This window comes from Eubalaena glacialis, chromosome 6 (assembly GCF_028564815.1).
Source record: "Eubalaena glacialis isolate mEubGla1 chromosome 6, mEubGla1.1.hap2.+ XY, whole genome shotgun sequence".
Lineage (NCBI taxonomy): Eukaryota > Metazoa > Chordata > Mammalia > Artiodactyla > Balaenidae > Eubalaena > Eubalaena glacialis.
Window position 1 is genome coordinate 145791900 of NC_083721.1, and position 22679 is coordinate 145814578.

Genomic DNA, 22679 nt, shown 5'->3' on the forward strand with positions numbered 1-22679 from the left:
TTCCATTTACAATTCAAGCTCAATAGTAGAACTTGGGGCCTTCTTTACACAGTTAAAAAAATTGTGGATTTGTTTTGCTTTTTTTGGCAGCAAATTTTATGTGGACTAAGAGACCATTTTTCCTCTCTGGTCCTCGATGCCAGTGAGCAGTATTTTTCCAATTTAAGAGTCCTGTCTCACAAACTTATGGTTACCAGGGTGGAAGGGAGGGGGGAATAGTTAGGGAGTATGGGATTGACATGTACACACTGCTGTATTTAAAATAGATAAGCAACAAGGACCTACTGTATAGCACAGGGAACTCTGCTCAATATTATGTAACAACCTAAATAGGAAAAGAATTTGAAAAAGAATAGATACATGTATATGTATAACTGAATCACTTTGCTGTACACCTGAAACTAACACAACATTGTTAATCAACCATATTCCAATATAAGATTAAAAGTTTTTTTAAAAAAAGAAATAGTAGGGTATAACATGTTATTGAGAGATGTAAAGTCTCAGCCAAAAGCAATAAAATTAAGAACATTAAACCTAAAAAACAAAAAAAAAAGGTCCTCTCTCTCAAGTTCCCACTGGACTCACAGAGTGATAGAGTAATTTAGGTGGTTAGGATGGGGGAAAAGGAGAAGAACAGCTACGCAAAAACTTTTAAAACCAATGCACCAAAGCTGAGAATGTTTCTTTCCCAGTCTTCAAGGTTATGACGCCTTACTTCTGGTCATAACTTTGTGCCAGGCGGTGTCCTCAGCCCTTCTGCCCACACTGGGCTTCTTCCATCCTGATGGAATGAAGGGCACAATCCCAAGATGTGAACGGGTTGACCCTTACCCTTCTTGATCTCTCTCAAAACTTTATTGCAGTGACCACATTTCCTGCTCTTGTGTCTGACTTACTTCCCTTTTATCTTCCCAACCTCTATGACTTCAGTCTTTCTTTTTTTCCTAATTATTCCCATTAGAGATCACCAACAGTTCTTCTTATTGTCTAAAAGGTATAAAAACTCCATGTGGGAGGGACTCAAAATTGGAAAGCTGCCTTCCTCAAAACTTTCAAAACCGTTGAGTCTTCTAGTTGCTGGAACAATAAATATTTTCTATCCAAAGGCTGTATCCATGTTTCTCCCCGCTGGGGAAAGAACGCCTAGAATTCATCCGATTTCCTGAAAGATCTGTAACTCAGAAAAGTTTTACGAGGTGTTTGGGTAACTTAGCCTCATGAGTTTTGGGGGTCGGATTTGTGACAACCATCAAACCAGATGAAATGCCATAGTATGTCAGGCATTTTTTCTTTCAGCCCAAGAAACAGCATTAACCATTGGAAGAGGTACCTGAGAAAACTCATGATTCAATGGAAGGTACACTGAGAGTCAGGAGGCATGGCTTCTGGGGAAAAAGTTCTGCCACTATCTTGTTGCATGAATTGGGCAAGTCATCTCATCTTCCTGGGCCACTGTTTCCACATCTCTAGTTAGGGAGTTGGACTAACTCAGTGGTTTCAAACCTGACCTGGAGACCTGGGACCCACACCCATCACCAGCTGAAGGAGATTCGTTGGAACTGGTACTCTGTAACCTGATTTTTTAAAGGAACACTTCTCAAAGCATCCTATTGTCTGCCGGGTGTACAAACCATTGTAGCAGAGACTCTTTAGGGTCACTTCTAGCTTGAAAATACTGGGTTTCCATTAAACTAATATTCTCTACACTTGGCAGAATCTGGATTAGCGTGAAGCATTAGTCAACAGAATGCCTCTATCAGAGTATTCTTTTTAAAATACATGCGATATAATGGACTTCTTAAGAACATAGACACTGAAAATGCTTGCCTACAAATGTGGCTGAGCAGAAAATGTTTTATATTTTATCAATCTTCTTGACTCAGTGTTTAAGTTCTATAATGTCTAAAACTAAAGGCACCTGGAAAATTACTGACTGATGGTGGTGCAAAAGTTGCGAATATCAAGTAAAAACCTGTGGTTTTGAAGGGGAATGGCAGAGGGGTGTTTTGCTTAAGAGATGAAAAGAGTAATTTCATTCTGTCTTAACAGCACGCACCAACCTTTTCAGAACAGCTAGGTTTCTGGGTTGCATCAGAAAGGAAAACATCACCAAGTTTTTTATTCTCCTTAAGAGGGGGAAAATATCTTAATACTTATAAATGTTAAGGAAACAAGATGAAAGCTGAAAATTTATTTCACTAACATACATAAGTTCACAACAATGAACAGACACAGAAAATAGCAGTATATACAGAATTCGACTACTTACAATACATTACAATAGATAACAGGGCATTTCATGGACAATTCAGTACTGGATTGAAATCTTTCCAAGGATGGTTAATTCTATTTAGCAGAACTATAACAAATCCATTCCTATCAGGGTGAGAGAGGGCTTTCACTGTTGCTGTTGAGTACTTTAAAAATATTTGCCTCTTATAAGTGAAATGCACCACAGCAACTGCTAAGTGAACTTATTCCATGTATGCTGAGTGTAATTAAATCTGAGTTTTCTGTGATTTAAAAAAAAAATTTTTAATAAAATAAAACACATGTGATTAATACCATATGTGAATTAAATGATTTATTCAGAGAGCCTATCACAGTAGTGTTGGCTACATAATGGACACTTACCTCATAGGATTTGTAATGAAAATTAGTGGATGTCATGGCTGGGGAGCATTTACCAGGGTGCTGATCACGGTGAATACTTAATGAATTGACAGCTGATAGGATGATAATAACAATGACGTTGGTTATAAGATCTCACTACTCAAAGTGTACCCCACAGGCCAGCAAGGTCCATATTACCTGGGAACTCATTGGAATGCAGAGTCTCAGGCTCCACCCAGACCTCCTGAATCAGAACCTGCAAGTTCGAGAAGCACTGATATAGAAAAACATTCTTGGGGTTCAGCAACTCGACAGAACTCATATTAGTAATAAACCATGGGGGTTGGGAGTCACACCCAAATCAGCAAGTGCTAAGGCCAGTCAGTGCCTTTCTCTTATCCCTTAGAGAGCATCTCTGACCTGGAGATGTTCAGGCTTCCTGAATCCCAGGGCTATTCTTTTTTTCATCCAAGCTGTAACTGAAAAGCTTTTCAAAAACCCATTTTTTATGTCTACCACAGTAGCAACGACATTGTAATTTTGTTTTATTTTCCACATTTTTAATTATTCAGCTGTTTTACTTGTCACCATTCAGGGAATTATTGCAAAACTTATGTCTTCAGTGCTACTGATCAATGCATATTTAGGCAACTAAACAGATGTAGAATGGGTTGACTGCTTTGATAAAATTAAACATTGATGAAACATATATTTGCACAGCAATAATGATGCTGGCATTTGTATAAATAATAACAGATCTATTTCCCTAATCATCTAGAAAAAAAAGCAGTGGTGGGGGGGTGACAGAATTACCAAATATGTCTCACTTACTAGGCAGGTCATTTTCAAGTGCAAGTTGTTTTTTTCATGGGAATAAAATTATGTTAATTTATAGCATCTATTACCACTTTAAAATGAGAGAAGTATATTTGAGCAAAAAACAATGTGGATAAGACCTGAAGCATATTTCCCGGATATGTTATAATTTCCAGAGCTTGTTTGTACGTCATGGAAGGTGCATGTTTTTTAATGTACTCCTCCACAGTACCATAGTTTGATTTTATGCAAGATGTGTTTTGAACTTAAGTGATTCTATGTTACACATTTGTTTTTCACATTTTACCATCTCTGAAATTGGGATCAGTCTTATAACTGATGGCATGTCACAATTTGATTGACAGCATTTTTTTTTCTTTTTTACAATCAATTGGATCTTAAAATCACTGAAATTGAAAATTAGGATCCGCAGTGAACTTAATCCTAGTCCACAGGGAACATCACAGCGAGTAAAACAAATGGGACAGAAAGGGTTCATCACCCCCACCCGTATCCAAAGAAAAAGGGGAGGTGGATAAATAGAAAGAAATGAGATTAAATAAGAAACGCCTCCACGATTTCTTTTTTTCACAGAGCTGGAGAGAAAAGTCATGGAAGATAAGATAATTTAGCAAAAGGGTAAGAAAGAGGAATAAGGGAGATGGAAAACAAAAAGAGAGCAAATAAAGCATCAAGATGGAAAATGTATCCGATGAGTGTACTATTTTGACCCCTATTTCCTGGGTGTGGTGTCCTGTACTAGACAGTCAATTTGCTGCTCCCTTTTCTTTATTACACACTCTGGTCAGTAGAGTTCCTAGAGGGTGAGGTGTGGGAGATGCTCCCAGCATCTCTCAGGAGGTATTTCCTCTTTTCTGGCCCATGCAGGTGGCCCATCTCCCCCCCCACAGCCTCTGAACTTTCATCTCTTTCCCTGCCTCCTTTTCACTCAGTCCCAAACCACTGAGAAGGTGTAAATGATTGTTACAACTTCTGTTTGTTTGTTTGTTCTTTCAGGTGATATCAAGATTGTCGAACAAATCTACGGTCTCACAGGTATGGCTTTTTGCCAAAGAGCAAAATATTTATCTAAAATTTGTGGGATTTCCAACAAATCTGTCTCCCCCTTGAGGATGTTATTTGTTCATTTTTGACTTCCCCTAAAGCACTTGAGAGAGACGTGGCAATGACTTTCATGAGTTTGGGAATAGAGAAAGATTGAAACTCATATATCTATTTAAGGATCTTAGAGATATTGTTAAAACATAGTTTGTCACCAAAACCTGCCCAGAGTAACAAAGTCCTGAGGTATTGATCTTAGAAGAATTGAGCTTTTAAGTCAGTCCCAACTTTTAAGAACCCTCCAATTTCACAGAAAACTTTCCCCCCAAACAGTAACTTGTCCGATTTATTACCTAGACCTTATTACTAATAATCCCATGACAGAAACCCTGTAAACAGCTCCTTTTCTTGCTCTGTACCCTCTTGAAGCAGAACCCCCCAACTTTCACACACATGCATACACACACAGACACACATGCATACAGAGGTGCACAAATAAATCCAATTACACAGCACGTTACAAAGACGTTGATAATGGACCGAAGATGGTTGGGGGTGGGAAGCAAACAGAGTTGCTATTGAGAAACATTTTTAAAGCTCTTAAAACATCTCAGTGCTATCAACCAAATTCCTCCCTGCCACTAGTTGTCTTTTCTCTCTCATCTCTGCAAAATCCCTCTTCAGGAACTAGCAAAACTGTCGTTACATTTAAACTCTTCTCAACAGGCATCCTTTCCTCATTACCTCTTTTCCGCCAGACCTTTCCTATATTCTCTTTCTCACAAAGAGAAATTTAGCCTCCTTTTGGATTTTCCCACCTGAATTCCTCACCCTGCCATAGCACTCTGAAACTGAACATCCCTTCCAAGAATACACCATCCTTAACTTTCAAAAAAAAATCTGTATAATTAAGGCTGAAGTTCATTTGCAGTATCAAAACTACCAGAATAACAGGGGTTTCAATACAATAGATATTTATTTCTCTCTCATGGACAAGGCCAGAGGTGAGCAATATAACAGTGTCAGTAGGCCTGGAGATTTCCTCTTTCTGCTTCATGATCCTCAACGTATGCCTTCCTTCTCCTCATTCTCTCAGATGGCTGCTGGAGATCCATTCATTTCATCAGTGTTCCAGACTAGAAACTAAAGCAAAGTAAAAGAGCAAGATAGATGCTCCCCTCCTTCTAGGAGCCTTCCTAAAATTTCCCTATAACCTGTCCACTGGCATACTATCATCCTAGAATTTGGCCTTATGGCCAAACCAAGTGGCAAGGGGTCTGAAAAAGGTGATCTTTGGGCAAGGTGCATTGCTAAGAGTTCTGTTAACTAAGAAAGAAGAGGAGATTATGTAAAATATCACAACACTATCTGTAGGACCTGCCCTGATGTAAATTTTGTTTCCTTTTTCTTCATGATCATCACCATCATCACAAGGGCAAGCATTTAATTAAGCACATTCAGTGCATATCACTAAGGGTGTAACTACCATTATCTAATACCTAATTTTTTCCTCACATTATTGCCAATTTACAGGTGAGGAAACCAAGGCTTTAAACAATAACATTACCTGACCAAGGTTATAGCTAGTAAGTCACAGGACTTTTAAGACTGCATGCATTCCACCACTAGACTTTATTCTGTTTTCCTTTTAGTCAAGACACGTTTAGTCAAGACTCATTCGTGAGCTTGAAATGACTATCCCAGCAAGATGTCATGAGCAAAATTAGAGACTCCTTTGACTGTGGGCATAAAACCTCATTGCTCTCATGGGAGCATTCATGAGAAAGATGAGAGGGAAAGGAAGAGATGGGTCAGAGAGAAGGAAAAGATCTGTGGTTGAATTTTGTGGCCATGTATACACAGGTGAATCCAGTGACACGAGGGAGGAGGGAGTTTCTATACCGATGGCCTGAAGAAAGTAACCGGTACTCCTCCCGCACAGAGGCTGCATGTGGGGCTGGATATTTAATAATAATAAATTGGGGTATTGTCTGCAATGATGGTCCATAGGCTAATGAATTCTTGGTATAAACCGTGTTGGCTGTCCCAGTCACAAGAGGCAGTACCTAAGCAAATTGTCCAAGGTGCCAAGCATGGAAGTATGAAAATTAAATGAACTTGTAGAAGTACAAACATCTTATAGGTTACTAGTCAGAAGATTCTATTAGAGCCAAGGGAGCCTCCTTGAAACAAAGGGATGGTTAAATTGCCAATGCAAATGTAAACAGAAGTCCAATTAGAGAATGTACTCACTGATTTTAATTTCTGTGATAAGTTCGCCCTGTTGTATCTTTAGCTGGGTGAGCTCACTTTTCTGTTCTACAATACTAGTATACAAATGTTCCTCTGCAATTCCACATGGCTCCATCTTTTGTTAAAAGCACAGAATTTAAAATGCTGTGAAGAAAAAATAAAATCAAATAAAAGCAAAACCATGACTATTGAATAAAGAACTAATAGCTTTACCATTAATTAAAATAATCACTTCTAGTTGGAAAGATGAGTCTAATAATTCCACTTCCTCAAGAAATTTTGACCCATAAGATTAAAATACAAAAAAAAAAAAAGCCTTCCTAAGTGAACTGATCATTTCAGTTTACAGCTATGGCCTCAACTAAATGGGTGAATGGGCCTGTCAGTCACTACAGATTCAAGTTCATTTTTTTGTTACATATATATATAATTATAACTGTTACAATAAAATTCATATACCAATAAAACAACTATTTATTGAGATGAAGTAATAACCATGACAGCTCATGACATTTAAATAGTATTCTTAGGTTTTTCAGTTTATTTTTATTATGAATTATTGATAAGCAGGTACAAATGATTGTATCCTCAAAAGAAACTGAGGCACAGAAAAATGAACTGACTTTTTGGAGCAGGGAAGCCATGTCTGGGGCAGAGCAAGAAACACATACTCTTAGAGTGACTCTGTTGAGGGCCATCAGCTTAGCCTTTGCTACCTTGTCTGCCCTGCCCCTTCATTATCCCCTCCTTCATCTTTTCCCATCCTCTCCTTTGCTTCTTCTAAGCCTGTAAGGTTGAAGGAGCCCAGACAGGAATCCTACAGAAGAGTTTGCAAAACTCTCCCTTTCCTTTCCTAAGGCTCTTCAAGGTGAGAAGATCAAATGGTTTGCTGTACTTCCTGCCACCTGACTTGTGAGAACAAGGAGAGCTGAGGACACTTCTGATCTTCTTCCATCTATGATCCAAAATAGGAAAGAGTTTTATTCTCAAAGATAATATAATTTTGCTGGTTGATCTCCACATAAAGTTCCACTGAGGACCCTGTAACTTTAAAATATCAAGGCCCAATTATGCTAAGTGAAATCAGTCAGACAGAGAAAGACAAATACTGTATGAGATCACTTATATGTGGAATCTAAAAAATACAACAAACTAGTGAATATAACCAAAAAGAAGCAGACTCACAGACACAGAGAACAAACTAGTGGTTATCAGTGGGGAGAAGGAAGGGGCAAGGGCAAGATACAGGTAGGGGAGTAAGAGGTACAAACTACTGGGTATAAAATAAGCTACAGGGAGATGTTGTACAACACAGGGAATATAGCCAATATTTTATAATATCTATAAATGGAGTATAACCTGTAAAAATTGTGAATCACTATATCGTACACCTGTAACTTATATAATATTGTATATCAACCATACTTCAATAAAAATAAAATGATGAGGATACCTGAAAAATGAAATAAATAAATTAAATAAACTATCAAGGCCCAAGACTTTCCAGTAAAATTGAAAATGTCTTATTCCTAAAAACATGCCATCATATGCTATTATAAATGACAGGCTGATTAAAACCTCAATGCAAACCTGATAAAATGCACCTTTTACATAGCTCACCACCAAGAGAGCTTAAAAGACCAAGAGAAGGATTGTGGGCTAACACCAGGAAAGAAGAGAGAGTAAACCTAGCAGAGATCAGAAATGAGGAGATTTTTAACATCTTTTATTGAAATATAGTTGATTTACAATGTTGTGTTAGTTTCAGGTGTACAGTAAAGTGATTGAGATATATATATATATATATAATTTTTTAACATTCTCTTCCATTATAAGTTATTACAAGATATTGAATCGAGTTCCCTGTGCTATATAGGAGGTCCTTGTTGGTTATCTATTTTATATATAGTAGTGTGTATATTTTAATGCCAAACTCCAAATTTATCCCTCTACCCCCCTCCCCTTTGGTAATCTTAAGTTTATGTCTGTGAGTCTATTTCTGTTTTGTTTTGTTTAAAATTTTTATTGGAGTATAGTTGATTTACAGTGTTGTGTTAGTTTCAGGTGTACAGCAAAGTGAATCATTCTTTTTCAGATTCTTTTCCCATGTAGGTTATTACAGATTATTGAGTAGAGTTCCCTGTGCTATACAGGATGAGAGACTTTGAACACCTGAATAAATAAGAGCAAAATCTGTGAGGTCTTCCATTTTAAAGGCTCTAGGGGATCTGACTTTTTTCAGGTGGACCCTGCAGCATGAATGATATGCCTCTCAGGAAGTCTTCACAATCTGTACTCATCTGTATTATCCTCTGATTTAGTCAGAGCCCAAGGGAAATGGCAGCATCAAGAAGAGACTCCCATCCATTGTGGAAGATGAGGAAGAGGAGGAGGACCGGGAGGAGGAGGAGACGGCTTCCCTCTCTCCCATCTACACAAGGGGATCTTCCTCTTCCCGTAGCAAGAAGCCTGGAAGCAGTAAGAGCTATCTTGGCTTAAGCCTGAAGCAGCTGGCCTCGGGAACAGTGTCATTTCACTCACCTGTCAGAGTCTCCAGTTCCAATTCCCCCAAAACCAAGCAGGAAGCCGACGCCCCTAACCATGGTAAAAGAAAAGAAAACTTGAAATTGCAACTTTCAACTTTGAACAATGCTGGACCCCCAGACCTCAGTCCAAGGTGAGAGTTCACAACATAGAATTCTTTCCCAGGTGAAATTGTCTGCATTTTATTCACACTAGTACCTGGCTAGTAAATTAGTCAGCCTTCTGGGCCTTTCTGCCACGCAGGCTCCTAGCCTCGATGTTTCAGTTTCCCTAAATTTTTGTGCGCCATTTTTGACTCTACGTGGAGGTGTATGCAAGATGAGAATAAATCATTTTAGTCATATTCTCAAAAGGGTCCATTAAATGTTCCAAATTCTTTCTCTTCTCCCTTTATCCATTTAGCTCTACCTATTTTTATAGATGTATATTTCTACATTGTAATTTTATAACTTATAAATTTCTAATGAAAACAAAAGAGATGGAACAAAGTCCGTATTGTTATCCCCTCAATATCTGATCTTACCAAAAGTTTCATGAAGCAATGAGTGGAAATTATGAAGGAAATGAAGTGCTGGTCTTCATTTCCCATAGTATTTGCTTCATTATTGTGGATGACTGAACTTAGTTTTATTTCTGGCCCCTTCAGCAGGTAATATGGGATGGTTCTATTTTTTAATTTAAAAAAAATTCACTTTAGGATCAACTAAAAGTGATTGAAACAGTAAAAAATTCTGACTCAGAAAATGTGAAAAGAGTAGGCTGCGGTGTGTAACAACTCAGTAAAAAATAGACAAGAAAAAAACATATTGAGTGATTCCTAGTCTCATGTACTCGGCTAGGTAATTTTTCATTTACTATTATATTTAGTCTTTTCAGGAATCCTGTAAAGTAGTTTGTATTATCTCTACTATAAAGTTGTAAGAAGTGTTAAGTATTTTGAAGGTTACATATTTTGTCCAAAATATCAGAAATTTGAGTTCTGAAATATAGATTCAAATTTTGTTGTTCTGCTTATAAGGCAAGAGATGTTTCTGATATACTACATATTTAGTTAGTCATTTGAAGAACACAACTTAACCATTTAGAGAAAATATTAAGGGGAAAATAAGCAAAACAGGGTTAATGAAAAGTAGGTGGATATTAAATGTTCAGGAATTCAGTTGGAGATGGTAATTTGAAAACATCCCTTAACTCTTCTCCTTCCTAAAATTTCTCTAAAATGAAAAATACTAAACTATAAATAGGGGGAAAATGTATCAGAGCTGGAAAAGAAAGTTTCATGTACAACTTATTCTACACTTACGAAAAAACATATTTTATTTTATATCTAGAAAAAGATTTTGAGAACACACCAAGATGTTAACGGTAGTGGTGAATGACAGTTGATTTTTCTTTTCAGATTTTTGCTACCTTTATGTTTACATTTTCTACAGTAAGTTCATCTTTTTTTAAAATAATGAGTGTGTTAGATATTATTTACCAAGGAAAGAAGATTAGCTAGAGTCCTAATAGTCATTTAAATATAATTCTTCAACTCTCACTTCAGAGTTTTCAAAGTTATTTTCTGCAATGCTGTAAACATTACGTTAAAAACTCTTTAATTCTGGATAGAGTAGTGAATTAATATAAATTTAGATAAGAGAGCTTCTGTAGCTTAAGGTTTTGAATCTGAGAATAAATGAGTCTAAGATCTATAGCATTGCTGTTCAATAGAAATATAGCATGAGCTAAAATTGTGAGCCACATGAGTAATTTTAAATGTTCCAGTAGCCACATCTTTAAAAAGTAAACACACACACGTGCAATTATTTAATAATAATTTTAATAAGATATTTTATTTGACTCAATATGCCCCAAATACTAGCATTTCAAATGTGAACAATATAAAAAATTACTAATTAAATAACTTACATTTTTTACTAAAATCTTCAAAATCCAGTGTGTATTTTATACTTACAGCACATCTCTTTTTGCACATTTCAGGAGCTCAATGGCCGTATAAGGCTAACGGCTACCATATTGGATAGCCCAGCTCTAGAGTGTCTAGAATTTAGAAATTTAACACAAGATTTTTCAAGTCTTCTAGGAATACTGGAACCCATGAATATAAATGCACAACTAGCCAATCCTTGTTATTTTACACAGGATTGTTGATGGAATTGAAGATGGAAACAGTAGTGAGGAAAGCCAGTCTTTTGACTTTGGCTCTGAACGAGTCAGACCGGAGCCCCGAATTTCTCCTCCTCTTGGAGGTAAGCTTTATATTTAGTCTTCTCTCAAGGGGTGATATGTCTTTATAACTTGTAATGTTTGGTATAGGCACTTTTTTGCCTTCCCATTCTCGGGTATTCTCCATGTGATGGAACTTGACCAAAGCCACAAAGTAATTTGACTTGGGTCTGTGCCACCTCCAAGTTATTAAGATAGCATTTGTAATGGTTCCTCCATCCAGGCTCAACACCCTGCAGCTTACCAGCCCAGGTAAATGGTGTGTCAGGAGGAGACTCAAATTTCTGCTCTTCATCAGAGGGTAACCATGTTTTCCTTATAAATGCAGACTAATCCACAGAAACAACATTACCCAAAGGAAATGCTGTGTTGGGTGTAGACTGTAGGAACATTGGTTATACTTAACCAATTTATTGGGTAAGTGGTTATGTACTTGCAGTTTGCCAGGGATAAATATCTTCAGAAGTATGTAAGAATATCGGAAATGATGGGGAACTATATGAAGTACTACCCTCTAGGGATGGTGAATTAATGTAAAGTACCCCCAAACCTAGCCCAGGCTCCTCTCTCTCCCTTTCTTTCTTGAGTTCATTGCCCACAAAAGAATTTGTCAGCATGATGAAGGCCAGAAATGACAACTTCTAAAAGAAGACGCACCTGTAGTTGATAGAGAATAATGAACATAGGCGATCCCAAACAGTCACCAGATGCAAGGCAGATCCCTGTGTCAGGATCTTCTGCTAATTGGTGAATCCTTCCATTGGCAAAGCCAATCCCAAGAAAGACTTCTGAATGTACAGCTCTGGGGGTATGTCTCCATTTGGTAGAATACCAGACTTCTATCTCAATCAACAGTTCTTCCCAGAACTCATCTTCTGGGAAGATGGAAGAGTAAGACTCCATGGTAGGACCATGGTGGGAGGTGGGAAGGTGAGGAGAGGAATGCAGATGTCAGCCAACAATCATGATTCATCCATGTAATGGACTTATATCTGCTCTGGGCAAGAAGCACAGAAATCATAGTTCTAGTCAACTAGATGTGAGCATTTGCTATGGAAGCTGATGGTGGGTCCCAACAGGAAGTTTTCCTTGTTGGCTCACAGGATGTCATCATGCCATCCACCTAGTATTTCTGGTCCTGCCACCCCCCTTAGCCTCCTCTTCTCCCTTTTCCCAACATCTACCCCAATACTCATCCATTCAAGCAACAAATATTCTTGACTTTACCTCCTAAATATCTCTCAGTTCTGTCTGAGACTTTCTATCCTTCCTTCCACCACCCTTTTCCCTGCCACATTCACTCTTGCCTGCACTGCTTCCAAAGTCTCTTCTCTGTTTTCACACTGTTCTCAGAGTGAACTTTTTTTAAAATACAAATTTATTCTTATTACGCTATTCCTATGCTTAAAATCCTGAGATGGATTCCTACTGCCCTTAGTATGAAATCCACTCCTATTGCATAATTGCTTTTTTTTTAAAATATAAATTTATTTATTTATTTATTATTTTTGGCTGCGTTGGGTCTTCATTGCTGTGCGCGGGCTTTCTCTAGTTGCAGCGAGCTGGGGCTACTTTTCATTGCGGTGCGCAGGCTTCTCATTGCGGTGGCTTCTCTTGTTGCAGAGCACGGGCTCTAAGCGCGTGGGCTTCAGTAGTTGTGGTGCATGGGCTTAGTTGCTCCATGGCATGTGGGGTCTTCCCAGACCAGGGCTCGAACCTGTGTCCCCTGCATTGGCAAGCAGATTCTTAACCACTGTACCACCAGGGAAGCCCCATAATTGCTTTTTCAATGTCTCTTTTCCCAGCTAGACTCAAAGCCCCATGAAGGTCAATATATTTTCGTTATTTCTGTCTCATCTAAAGGAGGCTTAGCCTGTTGTAGGCGATCTCTTATCATTCATTGAATGAATAGATTAACTTTACAAAATATCTCAGCAAAAGGAGATTTACTACTCTGACACTTTGGATTGTTTTGAGCGACTTTTTTCTCTCACAGACAAATTTTCTACACATAATTGACCAGAATTAGGATATTAGGATAGCCATCATGATATATATACATGACATATATAGATCTAGATACCTCTGTATATCAAATCCTTTCCACTCTAGCTAGCAATGACTCATCTGTGCTTCTGCTCCTGACAGATATGAATGTATTTGTAAAAGTAAGGTAGAGAAAAAATGGAGATGAGAGACCCGGGAAATGGGAGAAATTACCTTTTAGAGCAACACTGGAAGAGACAGCAAACCTGCAGTGGGGATGAGCAGCTTTAATAGAGGTGGGAGGAAAATGTTCTCATGGGTACAGGACTCAAAATCTGGAAAGGGAAGAGAGGAGAAAAAGAACATCTCTTTTCTATGGCTTGGACACTGGCTGTGATATATTTTTGGAAAATGGTCAAAGAAGAGAACATGTGACATTTGGGCACATGGTAGGATTGTGTTCAGGAGAGGGGGAGGGTGGCCATGGACACATCCAGTAAGTGTGGCCACAGTCACCACCATGCTGTGTGCCTAGTTCCAAAGAGCCCACCAGGTGCCATCCAGAGGAGACCTAGGGAGACAGAAGCTACAGTGCACCGACATCAGGAAAGGTTGAAGGTAGCTTGGGCTTCCTTCCCTGTTCTAACTGCCCCAGTCCTGAAATAGGAGGTTTATTCCTGAAGGACTCATTCTGTATGTGTGTCACTTTCCAGACCCAGAGATTGGAGCTGCTGTCCTCTTCATCAAAGCAGAGGAGACCAAGCAGCAGATAAACAAACTCAACAGCGAGGTATGGAGCTTTGCCTTTCTCTGGTCATGCTGGAGTGGTAAGAGGGGAAAGAAATCCTAGTCACCAGCAGAAGTGGTATAACATAGTCACGATGAATATGCACTCTGGTGTCTGGTGACAAATATGGATGAATTCCCACTCAGCCTCATGTGAGTATTAGTCACTTACCTTCTCTCAAGCTCTATTTCCCCGTGTGTAACAAAGAGATAGCAGTCATCCCTACCTTATGGCCCACTTGTGAAATTAAATGAAATAACCTAGGTAAATTATTTAACCTACAGGAAGGACTAACTAAATGATAATTATTATAACTGGTGTCATAAATGTATTGATACTTGGTTTAATTGGTGCTTTTTCACTTTTTTCATGTACTTTAATTTTTAGTGAGTTAAAGCAAGATCATTTGTCCACAGATGAATCAAAAGTAATGAATCAGAGTAATCAAATGGCCTGAAACTCTATTCTTTTCTCTGGCCTGTATTTGCTGTGTAACTTTGAGCACCTTAGCTCTTTAGATCTTACCATCTCTCTGTGTAAAATAAGGTAATTTCTTAAAAAACTTTATTGAGGTATATTGTACGTATCATAAAATTCACCCATTTCAAGTGTACAGTTTAATGATTTTTACTATATTTACTGAGTGGTTCAACCATCCCCACCTGAGTTTTAGAGTATTTTTCCTCCCTAAAAAGACCTCTCAGACCCATTTATGATTAATCTCTGTTCTCACATCCAGCTCTAGGCAATCACTTATCTACTTTCTGTTTCTATAAATTTGTCTTTTCTGGATGTCTCATATAAATAAAGAAGGTAATTTCTGAATCACTCTCTTAATTTGGGTGTCCCCCTAAAATTAAATTTAAAAAAAAAATAGATTTTGAGACAATGATTTGGATGCAGATAGTTTCTTTGGGAGCTGATCCAGGAAGCAAGATGAAGGAGTAGAGGAATAAGACAGGAAAGAAAGGAAAACAAGTAAATAAGTGTGTGTTAATGAGATCATTAACTCTGTAGGCAATTGGAGCTCGATCCTGCTGGGGGGACACTGAGAGACTGAGTAGGGCAACTCAGAATTGTTCTTCCATGAGACAAGTAAAGGGAGTTGAGGGTGGCTCCTGAGAGGTTACCTTCAGGCTTAGCTGCAGAAGACACTAGAAAGCTCCTTCAGACAGGAATATGCAGGAAGACCCAGCTGTCTGTGGTGACCTTCCGGGTAGACCTAGGCCAAGTTCAGTGAGCAGACACAGGGTAATAGGGCTGAAGTTTTAGATTCTCTGATGAGGTCTTGATAGAAAATGTAACCAACTGATGATATTGATGAGATTTGAAAAAAATGAAATTCACGTAATCATAATTGGTTTCCATATACCTGTAATCACGGAAAACTGGGCAGCTTGTCATAAAGTCTATAGGGTTTTTTGGTTAATAAATTTATTTATTTCATTTATTTTATTTTTGCCTGTGTTGGGTCTTCGTTGCTGCGTGTGGGCTTTCTCTACTTGCTGTGAGCGGGGGCTACTCTTCATTGAGGTGCGTGGGCTTCTCGTCGTGGTGGCTTCTCTTGTTGCAGAGCACGGGCTCTAGGCGCACGGGCTTCAGTAGTTGTGGCTCGTGGGCTCCAGAGCACAGGCTCAGTAGTTGTGGCGCATGGGCTTAGCTGCTCCGCGGCATGTGGGATCTTCCCTAACCAGGGCTCAAACCCGTGTCCCCTGCATCGGCAGGCGGATTCTTAACCACTGCACCACCAGGGAAGCCCAAGTCTATAGGTTTTTGTTCAATGTGTGCTCCATCAGCTTAGTGAAGATTTGTGCTTTACTGCCCTCTCTCCTTCGGAGTCTACACTTTCTGGAAGCGAGATTGTTGCCAGCAAGAAGTAAGAGGGCCAAAGGGCAGACTAACAAGATAGGAAAAGAAAAACTAACTGGATTGAAACTGCTTAAATCACGAGGACTTGGCCATATGTGAGATCGCCCAAATAATCTCATTAAAAATACACCAAAAAAAAAAAAAGAAATACATGGAAGAACAAAAACAAAACAAACTAAACACTCTTTTGGACACCTGGACATCAACTTTTGTGTGTGTGTGGTTTAAGAGCGCTTTATTATTGTGGGGTTTTTTGTTCTTGGGTTTTTTTTTTTGGATAGCAACTTTTTATTAAACAATTTTCTTTAAGATATTGTTCTCAGATAAAATCACACATTAATACCATTTGTATTATCAATATTTTCCCTCACATTTGAGTTTACTTAATGGTTTTAGGAACTGACTGACCAATATCTTAGCTCAAACACAGAAGTTAGAAATTAGTCTGGGGAAAAAAATATGTTGGTGTCTTCAATGTTCACCTTCCCTAAGTTCAGGTTTTTCCTCTATTAAATGGTAATGATAAAATCTGTCATAGAGGAGTGTGGTAAGGACTTAATACCATATGTAAAACACCAAACATGGTGGTCAAATGCTCATTCTCTCCTCATACAAGGTCATGCTTCTAGTCAACAAATGTGACTCTCAAGTTAGTCCCCCCTGCTACCCAACAGTGCCCCATGCAGAGTAATAGGAGAGAGAACTAGTCAATGCATATGGAATAAAATGAAAATGAATGGACTTAAGGGAAACATATTTGATCATGAAAATGAGACTGCTTTCACCTGAGACTTCCTTTTGCTATGAAGACGCTCACTATAAAATTAGAATAGGGACTTCCCTGGTGGCACAGTGGTTAAGAATCTCCCTGCCAGTGCAGGGGACACGGGTTTGAGCCCTGGTCCAGGAAGATCCCACATGCCACTGAGCAACTAAGCCCGTGTGCCACAACTACTGAGCCTGCCTGCCACAATTACTGAAGCCCGTGCACCTAGAGCTCATGCTCCACAACAAGAGAAGCCACTGCAATGAGAAGCCCACACACCGCAAGGAAGAGTAGCCCCTGCTCGCCGCAACTAGAGAAAGCCACGCGCAGCAACGAAGACCCAATGCAGCCAAAAATAAATAAATAAATTTATTTTTTAAAATTACAATAAAAAACGATAGGGTAAAAAATTTACATTTCAGTGCATCTTATTTTAACTAAATAGTTTGTTGTAAAAGTGTCACCGATTTACTGTAAAGAACTCTTATTCTGTAACACTTAAGTTGATTGAAGGGCAAGGAGACCCAGTATGCCAGTTAACAATGCTTAACCATTATTTGACATTACACTAAAGGTTTAAGTGGTAAAATGATGATAAAACTAGGCAGAAAACAACCTGCCAAACTTAACAGAAAGGTAATCACAGGCAAATCTTCAATTTCAAAGTGAGAAAATGCAGTGGCTTGTTAAATCATCCTTAGCAGAGTGCACTTTGGCTGAAGTGCTCTAATTGCCACTTGTTAGCATTTTATTTTGTAGGTACATAAAGGAGCCAGTTAATATTAGGCCATTTTATTCCAACTTGAGTCTTAACTATATTGAGAATGAAAATGTTTCATGTATATAATACATGCCTAAACAAAAAAAAAAAATGAGTTTTGTAGAAACAACTTATATTGACTTTTTTGAGAGAGAAGTCTGGCTTCTCATACTATTTATTAACTCCATTTTTAAAACAACTTTATTGAGGTATAATTAATGTGTCATAGAATTCATCCTTTTAAAGTGTACAACTCGGGACTTCCCTGGAGGTCCAGTGGTTATGACTCTGTGCTTGTACGGCAGGGGGCGCGGGTTCGATCCCTGGTCAGGGAACTAAGATCCCGCAAGCCAGACAGTGCAGCCAAAATAAATAAATAAATAAATTAATTAATTAATTGAAGTGTACACTTGAGGGCTTTTAGTATATTCCTAGACTTGTGCATGCATCACCATAATAAATTTTAGAACATTTTGTTACCCCCACAAAGAAACTTTGCACCACACAGCCATCACCCCTAATGCCAGTGGCTCCCCATCCTCAGCCCCAGGCATCCACTAAGCTACACTCTGGGCCTGTAGATTCACCTACTCAAGCCATTTTATATAAATGGAATCATACAATATGGTCCTTTGTGACTGGCTTTTTTCACTTAGTGTAATGTTTTCGAGGTTTTCATCTCACATTGTTGCATACCAGTACTTTATTCCTTTTTATTGCCAAGTAATATTTCATTATATAGATATAGCACATTTTGTTAATTCATTCATCACTTGATGGGCATTTGTGTGGTAACCACTTTTTGACTAATATGAACAATGCTACTATGAACTTTCATAAAACATTCACACAAGATTTTGTGTGCACATGTTTTAATTTCTCCTGAGTAAAGAATGGCTGGTAACCCTATGTGTAAACATTTGAGGAACTTCCAGACTGTTTCCCAAAGCAGCAGAAGAATTTTACATTTAGCAGCATATGAAGGTTCCAACCTCTCCACTTCCTCACCAACAATTTTTATTTGTTATTATCTGATTTTTTAAATTATTACCGTTCTTGTGTGCATGAAGTGGTATCTCATGTGGTTTCCATTTGCATTTCCCTGATAGCTAATAATTTGAGCATCTTTTCATGTGTTATTGGCCATTTGTATGTCTTTGGAGAACTGTCAATTTAGATCTTCTATCCATTTTAAAATTGGGTTGTCTGTTTATTACTGAGTTGTGAGCGTTCTTTATATATTCTAGATAACAAGTTATGATGGATGTACAGTTTTCTTCTCACATTCTTTAAGTTGCCCTTTAATTTTCTTAATGTTTTTCTATAAAGCACAATTTGGTGATATCCAATTTATCTCTTTTTTCTTTTGTTCTTTGTGATTTTGAGGTCACATCTAAGAAACCATTGCCTATCCCAAGGTCATTAAGATTTATTCCTCTGTCTTCTTCTAAGAGTTTTATAGTGTGAGCTCTTACATTTAGGTGTTTGGTCTATTTTGAGTTAATTTTTGTATATGGGTGATGTATGGGTCTAATTTTATTTAATTTTTGTGTGTGGATGTCTAGTGATCACATCACTGTTTATTAAGAACACTATGTTTTCCCCACTGAATTGTCTTTGTACTCTTGTGACACTCAACTTGCCATTGATATGAGGGTTTATTTCTGGACTCTCAATTCTATTCTATTGCTCTATGTGTCTATCCATATCTTTTTAAATTTCTTTCAACAATATTTTGTAGTTTTCAGTGTACAAGTCTTGCACCTCCTTGGTTAAATGTATTCCTAAGAGTTCTAATATTTTTTTATCATCTTTATTGGAGTATAACTTCTTTACAATGGTGTGTTATTTTCTGCTGTACAACAAAGTGAATCAGCTATACATATACATATATCCCCATATCTCCTCCCTCTTGCATCTCCCTCCCACCCTCCCTATCCCACCCCTCTAGGTGGTCACAAACCACCGAGCTGATCTCCCTGTGCTATCCGGCTGCTTCCCACTAGCTATCTATTTTACATTTGGTAGTGTATATATGTCCATACCACTCTCTCACTTCATCCCAGCTTACTGTTCCCCCTCCCCGTGTCCTCAAGTCCATTCTCTATGTCTGTGTCTTTATTCTTGTCCTGCCCCTAGGTTCTTCAGAATCTTTTTTTTAAGATTCCATATATATGTGTTAGCATACAGTATTTGGTTTTCTCTTTCTGACTTACTTCACTCTGTATGACAGACTCTAACTCCATCCACCTCACTACAAATACCTCCATTTCATTTCTTTTTATGGCTGAGTAATATTCCATTGTATATATGTGCCACATCTTCTTTATCCATTCATCTGTCGATGGACACTTAGATTGCTTCCATGTCCTGGCTATTGTAGATAGAGCTGCAATGAACACTGTGGTACATGACTCTTTTTGAATTATGGTTTTCTCAGGGTATATGCCCAGTAGTGGGATTGCTGGGTCGTATGGTAGTTCTATTTTTAGTTTTTTAAGGGAGTTCTAATATGTTTGATGCTATTGTAAATGAAATTGTTTTCTTAATTTATTTTTGGATTGTTCACTTATAGTGTATGGAAATACACCTGATTTTTGCATGCTCATCTTGTATCCTGCAACTTTACCAAACATTTTAAATAATTCTAATAATTTGGGGGTGGGTTTTTTGGAAATTTTTTATATTAGATCATGCCATCTAGAAATAGAGATAGTTTTATTTCTCCCTTTCCAATTTAAATGTATTTTATTGCCTTTTCTTCCCTAATTGCCTTGGCTAGAACTTCCAGTACTTCACTGAATAGAAATGGAAAGAAATATCCCTCTCTTGTGCCTCTCCTTGGGAAGGAAATCTTTGTCTTTCACCATTGAATATGATGTTAACTGTGGGTATTTCATAAATTCCCTTTTTCATGTTGAGAGAGTACCCTTGTATCCCTGATTTGTTGAGTGTTTTTATCACAAGGGGATGGTAAATTTTGTCAAATGCTTTTTCTTGCACCTATTGAGATGACAATGTGTTTGTTTGTTTTTTGTCCTTTATTCTACCAATATGGTATATTATGTTAATTAATGATTTGGGGATGGCAAACTAAACTTGCATTCCTAAAATAAATCCCCCTGGTCATGGTGTAGAATCCCTTTTAAATATTGCTGGATTCAATTTGGTAGTATTTTTTTGAGGATTTTTGCCATCTATATTCATAAATTACTGGTCTACAGTTTTCTTTTTCTTGTGATATCTTTGTCTGGTTTTCGTGTCCAAGTGATATTGGTCTCATAAAATGAGTTGGGAAGTGTTCCCTCCTCTTCTATGTTTTTAAATAGTTTGTGAAGAATTGTTATTAATGCTCACTTAAAGGTCTGGTGAAGCCATCTGGTCCTGGGCTTTTCTTTGTGGAAAGTTATTTGATTACTAATTTAATCACTTTACTTTTATAGGTCTATTTAGATATTCTGTTTCTTCTTGAGTCAGTTTTGGTAGTTTACGTCTTTGTAGAAATTTGTCAAATTCATCTGTTATCTTACTTGCTGGCCTATAGCGTTCAAAGTATTTCCTTATGATTCTTTTCATTTCTGTAATGTTGGTAGTAATGTCTCCTCTTTCATTCCTGATTTTAGTAATTTGAGTCATCTCTCTTTTAATTTAGGTGAAGCTTTGTCAATTTTGTTGGTATTTTCAAAAAACCAACTTTTGGTTTTGATCATTTTTCTTCATTTCTATTCTCTATTTTCATTGTTTTCTGCTCTAATCCTTATTATTTCCTTCTTCCTGCTTCCTTTGAATTTAGTTCACTTTTCTTTTTCCAGTGTCTTAAGGTGAAGTTGATTTTATATCTTTCTTCTTTTTTGATAGGCATTACCATAAATTTCTCCCTGAGCACTGCTTTAACTACATCCCATAAACTTGAGTATGTTGTGTTTTCATTTTCATTTATCTCAAATTATTTTTTAATTTCTCCTGTGATTTCTTCTTTGACCTATTGGTTATTTAGTAATGTGTGATTTAATGTCCACATACTTGAGAATTTTCCAGTTTTCTTTATTACTAATTTCTAATTTCATTCCATTATAATTGAAGAACACACTCTGTATGATTTTAATCCTGTTATGTTTATTTAGGTTTACTTAATGGCATAGCATATGGTCTTACCTGGAGAATGTTCTGTGTGCACTTGAGAAGACTGTGTATTCTACTGTTGTTGGGTGAATATTCTATAGATGTCTGTTATGTCTATGACTATAGGCCTGTGACGTTCAAGTTTTCTATTTCCTTGTTGATCTGCCCAGTTATTCTATTTATTATTAAAAATGAGATATTGCAGTCTCTAACTACTATTACTGATTGTCTATTTCTCCCTTCAATTTTGACTTTTTTTGCTTCATGTATTTAGGGTTCTGTTGTTATATATATATATATAATTGTTATCATTTCCTGTAAAGTTGACCACCTGTTTTACCAAATGTTTCTTCTTTATCTCTAGTAAAATTTTTAAGTCTATTTTGTCTGATATTAGTATAGCTTTTCCAGCTTTCTTATGGTTCCTGTTTACATGATATCTTTTTTCATCCTTCTTCTTTCAACCTACTTGTATATTTGACTCTAATGTGTGTCTTCTGTTGACAGCTTATAAATAAGTCTTGATTTTTTAATTCAATCTATCAATATTTGCCTTTTGATTAGATGGCTTAATTCATTCATATTTAATATTATTGATATAGTTTGATTTACGTCTTCTATTTTACTTTTTATTTTCTATTTACCTCCCGTTTGCTTGTTTTCACTTACTAATTGTGAGCTTCTTACATTATCAAATATTCTTTTTTAAGATAAGTTCAAAACACTTATGATGGTTACTTAATAAAACAGGATTACATAGACCAAGGGGTAGACGTTCCTCACTTACTTTATATAATTCCAAAAACATATATAATACTTGAACATTTTTGTTCTTTTTCAGATGATTTAAAATAAAACTTAGAGAACAA

The 22679-nt window shown here is 37.3% G+C and overlaps 1 protein-coding gene across 1 annotated transcript in view; it reads left to right on the top strand.

Moving 5' to 3' along the window:
* KCNH8 (potassium voltage-gated channel subfamily H member 8) overlaps nucleotides 1–22679 on the top strand; it is a 398046-nt gene that overhangs the window by 355057 nt on the left and 20310 nt on the right. The window contains exons 12-15 of the mRNA XM_061193703.1: nucleotides 4450–4488; nucleotides 9069–9424; nucleotides 11437–11543; nucleotides 14220–14296. Of these exons, the coding sequence (XP_061049686.1) occupies nucleotides 4450–4488; nucleotides 9069–9424; nucleotides 11437–11543; nucleotides 14220–14296 (579 nt within the window). The remainder of the gene's footprint in view (nucleotides 1–4449; nucleotides 4489–9068; nucleotides 9425–11436; nucleotides 11544–14219; nucleotides 14297–22679) is intronic.